The 9094-nt window shown below is 39.7% G+C and overlaps 1 protein-coding gene across 1 annotated transcript; it reads right to left on the bottom strand.

The window, feature by feature from the left end:
- Nucleotides 1–1013: 1013 nt before the first annotated feature.
- LOC131961971 (suppressor of cytokine signaling 6) lies at nt 1014–8020 on the bottom strand. The gene is made up of 3 exons (XM_059326909.1): nt 7633–8020; nt 7105–7174; nt 1014–5811 (listed from the first exon to the last, which is right to left on the bottom strand). Exon 3 carries the CDS (start codon nt 5683–5685, stop codon nt 4075–4077), a length of 1611 nt encoding a protein of 536 aa, XP_059182892.1. The 5' UTR covers nt 5686–5811; nt 7105–7174; nt 7633–8020; the 3' UTR covers nt 1014–4074.
- Between the last annotated feature and the right edge of the window lie 1074 nt (nt 8021–9094).

The following is a 9094-nucleotide window of genomic DNA, read 5'->3' as shown; positions in this document are numbered from 1 at the left end:
TGTGCCATGAATAAATCATCCTGAACCGGGCAGAGAGTAAACACTTGTGTATCTTCACCTCAGATGCCTGGAGAGGCCTGTCAGACACAGTAGTTAACAAAGCCTACCTCCTCATCATCATGCAGACTGTGTTTCAGCAGATCCAAGTCCAAATCTGACACCATTACCCAGGCACCCCCCATCTCCTCCTCCCCTCTACAGCGCAGGAACTCACTGTTTCTCCAGAGTCGACTTAAAGTTAAAGCGAGGATGGTAGCAGCGCTGCTAATCTTTCCCCAGAGTCCTTGCTTCACTCGGTTGTATTTAAAGACCGCCTGGATTGTCTTTGTAAATTAGGCAACCAGAGCTCTGGGATTAGCTGCCAATTTGTACCCACGGTGGAGGGGAACTCATTGAGACCTCCATGATTTTATCTATTAACACAACTGCAAGCGTAATCAGGCTCTATTGGAGTGCATCACTGACTCCAAGCTTTGGCATGATTTGAACTCTGCATGCAAGTTGCTTAATCTACTCTAAAGTGAGTGATGTTTGCTTCAGTATCATTTCATGAGAACATACAAAGATTTTTTTTAGAATATAGTTTTTATTTATAATTTATAATTGGCAGATACAAAAAACTCTTGAACTGTATCCAAAGTGTGCAATAAATCACTGTTGATTTTTTTCCAAAAGAAAAATACAAAAAGACCATCTACTTTGGAAAGTTGACAGTTGACAACCAATGTAAACTGGAGTGAACTGGTAATTCTACAGAGGGTTTTACTAATCGCTACTAATGCTCTTTTAACTGACTACAGTTGTTAACAAATTGCAAATCTGCTTTGCTCTCCCAAGATGATAACCAAAGTCATTATGTGTACATACATCTACATTGGTGACATTCTATTTCCCCGTTGTTAAATACAAGAAAGGCAATCATATCCATAAGCAGCACAAATGTGTATAACACATTAAAATGAAATAAAAAGAGTTTTCAAAATTGTACCAAGATGTTCGTGTGAGAGAGGGTAAACAAAAAAAGGGAAAGGAGGGGGGCATTTTGAAACATAATGTTGTAAACAATCACCTTCACTCACGGAGATGCACAAAAAAAAAAAAAAATCGTTTTAGCTTGTTAAGTGCTAAACAGCTGTTATTAATTCAAAATGCTTCAGCAGTCTGAACAAGCATCAACCTCTGGAATCAAACATTGAAGGCAATAATGCTTAATGATAAACTGAATACGTATTTAGAAAAGTCACAGCAGCAACACCATATGAAACTGGTTCCTGCTTGTCAAAATCTGTTGACAAATTAAAATGGAAATACAATTAAAAGAACATTGTATTAAAAAAAAAAAAAAAAGACTAACATTTTTACTTTCACATTTCAACTGAAACACATATACCCAAAACAACAAAAAGTCAAATTTACATCCACGTTCTTGCCATGATCCCATTCCTTGACAGCGCATTAGCAGAGGCTTTGATATGATGCTGGTGCCTTACCCTTTATATCCCACACATATGACAAAAACTAAATCTTGTTTTGATCTAAACAGTTATATGAACACATGAGGACAAATGTGTGACTTTAATTTTTTTTTTAAAAACGCCATCTGAAGGACAACTCTAGGCAGGAGAGGATCCAAGCATGTCAATGGAGAATATTCAAGTGCAAAAAATGTGACAATGTAGGTTTTTTTTATGATTCTCATGCTTTCTGAAACGGGTCTGCAGGCAGATAAAACGGATCCCTCAAACAAGCGTACATTCTTTTTGTACAGCCCCATCCCCCAGATGGCAAATGTCACAAAATAAACTCACAGAAGGATTCTAAAAAGAAAAATACATTTCTTGTACACAGAATGTCCAGCCAATGTTTGTGACAGAAAAACATCCCTCTACACAGCCAAACACACAACCTAGATCCTTCATTCCTATACAACTCAAAAGCTTTAAAATGCTAAGTCTTTAAACATGCAACACCATTCAAAGTTCCTATCTAATTTCTGCTGTGCTAGATTCATGGTAACTTCCTCAGACACTGACATTTCCAGCTAACTAAAACTAGAACTATGCTCTAACAACCTACCAAAGTTGTCCGAGGGACCATTTTCCAAATACTTTTAAGGACGCTGATGTCAAAAAAGATGCTCATTCATAATGTGAAAACACAATTCCCTGTCAAAGTATCCATATAAAGCACTTGCGTAGCATACTGTGTGCTCTTCCCTTTACTCTGGCACAAACAGCCAAGTAGAGACAATCTGTGGTGTAGTGCAGCTCTGTGGGGACAATGTGAATAAGCAATGGCCAAAAATTGTATGCTTCTTCTTCTTTCTTTTTTCCTTGAATGTCCTTGAAACCCAAATGATGCCATGCAGCTGTGATGGACCTTTTGTCATATGCTGAAACCCTGGCATCAGTCCAAGATGGCGAGGAGGACTTAACCCTGGCTTTCCCAAATCCTTTTACCTAAGCTTGCACCCTTTCTGGGATTCTTTTGATCTGGGTCCAGCTCATTGCTGGCATTAAGAGACTAAGAAACAGCAATCACTCCATACAGATTCAGGTCAATTGACCATAGGTCTGTTTTTCCATTGTAGGTTAACTGAGGGCAATTTTTTTTAAACTTAGAACCGGCCTAAGGTAAATGCAACTGTGCATTAAACGGCCTATCACTTACGAGTCGCGCTTAAACAGCACAGCCGAGCCTCTTTTAGCGTGACATCCTCGCTCATTTAGAGTAATTCCACATACATTGCCCTTAATTGACCGTCGTAAAGCCTTTACTACATGCACATACAAGCATTACAGACAGTGACAAAGTTGTTAGGCCTGAGCTGCGGTGCAGTTTTTGTAACATTCCTAATGCAGAAAGATTCAACTTTTAATGGTAATATATTTCTAAAAGATTTATACATTAACTTGATGCCGTTTCTACAAACAGCACATTAAAATCCAGCATTGTCAGTACCTTTAGGCTTGCACATTATATAATGGCTACATGCAGCCATACAATTTAAAGTCACTTCTCTGACCAAACAGCTTAAATCTCCTCACAGACTGGCACAATTTTGACATCTTTTGCACTGAAATGTTGTTTTTGTATTTGAACTGCAGAAATTCTTTTTATCCTGACTGTAATTTTTAAGTTTTTATAAATGAATCTTATTTTTTATTGTTTATTGATACAGGGCCTTGGTTAGTGTTAGAACTTTTGTTTGCCCAGTAACAATCTTTGTCTATTTATTCCCATGTTTATACAACTGAAAGCCTGCATTAGTCTAAGCATACAGATGCACGTATGTATTGTAGTATGTTAAATTGCCATGACAGATAATACCTGAGGAAGAAACTGTATCCACTGTATGAGTAATTAAGTTTGTAAATTAACAAAAATCTGGTGAACATGAAAACCATAGGTGGGCGAACATCACTTGTTATACGATGAAGCCGAGCCTTGCTGTTTGACTTATTGCATAGCGTGAATGCAGAATGTTCTAATTCTCAGTCTGGTCATGCTGAAAAAGACGCTGCACAATGTGACAAGTAATAAAAAGCAAAAGATGAGCAGAATTGGTCAGTCTGCAGAGAGCTTAACATTTGATTTAAAAAATGTCATTGTAACAATAATTTTCCACATTTAAAATGTACAATTTGGTGGATATAAATTAAATTCATTTTCAAATTTTGTTTTCCCTACAGGCCCAACTTTAACACAGATGGCGAACTTTTGAAAACCTGCTCCACTTGCGCAGCTGGATGGTACAGTGAACCATACATCCCAATGCAAGTCTAATGTCTGCACTTAGTGTATGCAACTAAGACAACTTGGCTGTATACCTCTAGTATTTTTTGCGATAGATTATGTGCTGGCCTTTGTTTCTGGAAGTACAGCCTCCTTAAACCAGCGGAAAAACCCAGAACAGTGGAATGGAGGACTAAACAGTGACAGAGTCACCTGGACACAAATCAAGAGCCACCAGAACCAAATCATCTCAAAACTGTGGTTGTCTGTAAACCTTGTTTAAATCTCTTAACTGAACACAAAAGTGCAAATTGCTACCACTGTCTTATCTCTGTGTCTTCAGTAGTGCTTCTCCTGCAGATAATCTTTCATCTTGTTAGGTAAGGGCAGTTTCTGGATCAGGTCTATTCTTGTGTATTGTCTAATGACAAAGCGACACAGATACTGCAGGGAGCGCACTTGCATAAACCGAGATACTGGGTTGGTTAGTCTGACAGGGTAGGTTGCAGACCCTGGTAAGCGAGACCTGGAGTAGCAAAAAGCTCCGTTCTCTGAGTCTCTAATAGAGTGTTCGATTAAGTCAACGATGGACGTGTGTCCCTCCACATCAGGCTGCTCATAGAAGCTAAAGCGTCCGTTGGAGTGTTCGATGCGGGTGTGGAGGGTTTTGCCCTGTGACCTGAAACTCAGGCTGAGCAGGTACCTGTCGTCCGAGCTGTCTCTGACCAGGAATGAGCCATCGGCCAAGTTGACCAGCTTTTCCTCTGCCTCCCAGCGCGTGATGGGTCCCCAGTACCAGCCCTGCCTCGCCAGCTTCTTCAGCTCCTCTGTCAGACTGGTGACCACCATGGGCCCGCTGCTCTGGACTGAGTCGTACACCCGACTGACCCCCGGCGCTGAATTTGGGTCAAAGTTGAGGTGGTGTCTTACCCTCTCAGCTACCTGGCTGTCTGAAGAGCTGAACCCTGAAAAAGTCCTTGGAATAAGTTCATTACTCATCATGGGCGGCAGGAGTGGAGAGAGAGGAGGTGGGACCTCGACTCGAGAGCTTTGGAGCATCACACCAGCAGAACCAATGAGAAGACTATTAACTGAGGTTTCCATGAAAAGATCCGGAGGCATCCCACTAACCAGTTCATGCTCCTCCTGTCCCTGGTCTGTGTGGAGGGACCCATTGTCTGCTTCAGTCACCACCTCCATAGGAGAGGAGCTGTCCAGGCAGAAGGAGTGGGACCCTTCTGGGTACATTCCCTCATCTAAAGGCATTGTGTACTGGATGTAGTCCTGGGGAGTCAACCCCAGCACCACAGGCACGTCATTTTCATCAATGTTTAGATGCAGTTCCCTGTTCTGCGGCTGCTGGAGATTCTTTAAGGAGTCTGCTTGGTCCTGAAAGAGCCCTTCCATTTGAAAATCGTGAAATTCTTTCCGGACACCGTTTAAGTTGGGACTTGGGCTGGGAGAGTGAACCATGGCTTTAACTTTTACCTCCATCTTGATACACGCCTCATCAGAGTTTACTGACCGCAAAGGCCATGGTGAGGGGCTATAATGGTGACTCCTTAGGGATGCAGATCTAAGGGGTCTCTGGGCTTTCACCTCATTGAAGCTGATGGGCACAGACGAGGATGAGAAGTTGTCGTCATCATCCACCGAGCCTATGGCAGAGGAGCTGCCTTTCACTTTTGCCTTCTGCTTGGCAGACAGTCTCCTCTTTAGTGATCCCATTAGGCCCTCACTCTTTGAGCGGCCCTTATTCTGGCCTCCTTTGTCCTCTTCGCCACCAAGGTCACAGCCAGAAAGCTCTTTGGTGTAGCAGCCCCCAAAAAGTGACTCTTCCTTAGAAAACTCTGTAGTCACCGAGGGCTGCTGGAGCATCACAAAGTCACCCTCCTCTTTGCCCTTTATGCTGAGGGACTTGCGGATGGTCTTAAGGCTTATCTTCTTCATTCTGACAGGCCCTCCAAAGTGGGGGCATGGGTTGGCTCTCCTGGTATCCTGATGAAAGTACTATCCACAGTGTCCTCCCATCAGGGAACACCAAACAAGTCATGCACACAGTGGAGCCATCAAACCCTGCAGAAAGACAAACACATAAAATAATGTATATTAAATTACGTTAGTTCCAAAAAACATTTTCAGAGGGTTCATAGTCATGTCCATCAACAAAATCCTGCAAAATCCAGAAAGTAACCCACACATTACAACACAAAGATTAAATTTAACAGCACAGTGCAGCCGTTAAAGTCAATTAGTGCAGTGCAGGTATTTTAACAGTGATTTTCTTTTTGTTGTACTCACTCTGTGAGGGCTGTAACTAATGATTACTTTTTTAATATGCACTAATAATGAAAACAATTTTGCGAACATTTCTTGTTTTAAGTCAAACATAAAAAGAAAACAAGTTATTCCTTCAAGGTCCTTTTGGAAATTCGATCATTTCTGACAGATGTTTCCATCAGGAAAAATAACCAAATCAAAGCTTAAAATGGTGATATTTCATCAAAAATCACTTTATTCTACATCTTGTTTAAATTTTGCCACAAATAAACTGTTTGCACTAAGCAGAGTAAGATAAATTGAACTTGCATTTCTTTTAATAATATGTATGGCATTATAACTGCGTTATGCTGCACAAAAGGCTTTTTGATTTCTAGCCATGATTGTGCCGTTTCCAGAGAGGTGCAGGGCTAATAATTTATTGCAGTGAAAAAGGAGGACAGTGAGAAAATGTGTCAGGAGCAGAAAAACCCCCTGAAACAGCTTGTTTCATTGGACAAATTACACAAATGTAAACAAAATCGTTACTTTTAATATCTGGCTGCACATCCTTTGTTTCATTGACAGCTTGCCGACCATGAAACACAGACATTAAAGGACGCTTGGTATTTTCCCTGGTCATGCTCTGCTCGGCTTGTGCTGCTGCTACTGTTTTGTCCTTAAAACTCCTTGGTTGTTTTGGCTGTGTGTTTAGGATCACTGCCCTGCGGCATTGTTTACTATGGACCATACAATAGGGGCTAGAGTTCAAACACTGCTCCCCCAATATGGACATGAGCGCCTTCAAAAAGCCTTATAATTGAAAGCCAGCACTTGCACCACACTGTCAATATTTCATTATAAATCCAATGTGCTACACTGTAGTGAAAAACTATAGAAAATGTGTCACTGTCCAAATATTTACTGACTACACTTTATTATGATCGTGATTTTATGAAAAGAACAACAACCGATGCCTTGTCATCTGTCAAAAAAAGTGATGACAGTCATGGCTAACTGAGACTTAAACATAATGTAGAAGCATGTGCCACTTAGAGCATCTAAATAAAGCTGCTTGATAATCAAGACAGCTGCAATCTGATTACTCACCATTATGTGCAGGAAAATGGTGACTCAGTTGGATGGGTCAAGTTCCACTTCCACCACCTTTCATTTGATGCTGTGAAAAAACAAAAGCAGCTCATTTGAAAGCTTTCACAAGTCTGGGTTACACTTAATTTAAATAGGGAGTAACACATTACATTTACTTGTCTAACCACTTAGTGAACACAAACAGTGTGTATAACGTTAGCAAGGTTTGTCCTGACCTGGCAAGGCCTACGGACATAACAGCATGCCTCTAGCTAAGCTACGCTTGTTAGTTTGTGACTTTAATTACAATATTTTGATACTGTCTGCAACAACTACAATTTAAATGGTACACTTTCAATATTAACGCCATAAGAAACAAAATAAGGTTATTCGACATTGCTTGACAATTTAAAAGATGTTGGCTTGCTTGAATGCTAACATCAAATAGCTAACAACCAGTTAAGTAGTTTGTTAGCATGTCCACTTTAAAAGTAAAGCTGTAATCTGTAAACACTCAAAAAAAATGCACACTATATTGTCTCTTACCTGCTCACTCCTGCTGGTCTTCCTAAGCAAAATAAACCAGAGGTACTGGCATCAGTCTGTTTGACTGGTCGCTCCTTCACGATTGTTGGCTAATGTTAGCTTGGCTAACGTTAGCTTACTACCTAAGTCAATCAGCTAGCTTTGTTAACGTTTGCTGCCGAAAACATTACCGTTACCTTCCCTTTAGTCCGCTTCTGCGTCCAAACGAAACTTTAAAGCGTTTAATGTGGCCGGACTTGGTTCTTCTCTAAACGTGCGGGTTTGCATTTCCGTCTAGAATGACATAATAAGGTGACATCTTTCTGCCTAGGTTGGCTAACACTTTGTAGCTTACGGCCTCTTCCTTTCTTCCTTTGTTGCCTGTTGAATTGTGGGAGCAGATTCAGATGCAGCGAATCAGACGGACACAGCCATACACTGAAAAAAATTGGAGTGACATTTACTTTAAAAACGCTAGGCAAGTTTTTCCACACAGAAAGTGTTTGTAATCTTTACTCAGGCTATTTCTAAGTAATATTTATTTAATAGAACCACCTTTTTTAGTGAAAATACACAAGTAAATTGCATATTCACTGATGTCCCTCAATTACATTTTACTTGGAAATATCAACCGGTTTAGTGAAAATTACTTGGAACGAAAGATTCAATTTACTTACAAAACTAAGGACACATAATAACAAACAATCACTAAGTAATGCACTACATGAAAAACTGCTATTTTAAAGTAAAAGCACTGAATTCGTATTTCTTTGTAGAATTTATATAGATGATTGAAATAATAATTACAGGGCCAAAAAATATTTTTATCTATGGACACAGCGGCAAGTTTTTGCATCCCAGAAGCTGATGAGATAACCCATGCACAAATCATAGACAACAAACACAAATCACATTTCAACTAAAGAAATGAAGAAAAATGTAAACAAACCAAGCATTAAAATAATAATAATAATAATAATAATAATAATAATAATTGACTAATCTGTAAATTATGTGTGATACAACAAAATAGGAAAATAAATTGTTTCTTCTGTGCCAATATGCAAAATAAAATAAAATAAAAACATTAATCATAAACAAACAGACCTAATAATGCTTTTTCATGCAAGGTATCATTTGGATACTTTTTATTTTTACTTCATAACTTGAGGTTATAAAGAAGATTTGTGATCAGGGGACCAAAAGCTCAATATTTAATTCACCATTCTCTAAACATCCCATCACTGAATGCTATTGAGAGTTCATAATCACTATAACTGCTATAAAAGACCTGCTCAGTTGCCACCAGTAAAGGGAAGTGGTTTGTGCAGGGCATGGCGCAAGATGTGGCAAAACCAGGCATGCTCTGTGAACCTAATATGAAAAAGGGTTGTTGAGTTAAATACAACTGGCCTATATTAATGGTTGACACTATCGCTGTATTTGATTTATTGTCATTCTAGTGTCCAGGCACAGAGGATGT

This window comes from Centropristis striata, chromosome 23 (assembly GCF_030273125.1).
Source record: "Centropristis striata isolate RG_2023a ecotype Rhode Island chromosome 23, C.striata_1.0, whole genome shotgun sequence".
Lineage (NCBI taxonomy): Eukaryota > Metazoa > Chordata > Actinopteri > Perciformes > Serranidae > Centropristis > Centropristis striata.
Note: the sequence above shows the minus strand (reverse complement) of the source record. Positions and strands in the feature narration are given on the sequence as shown.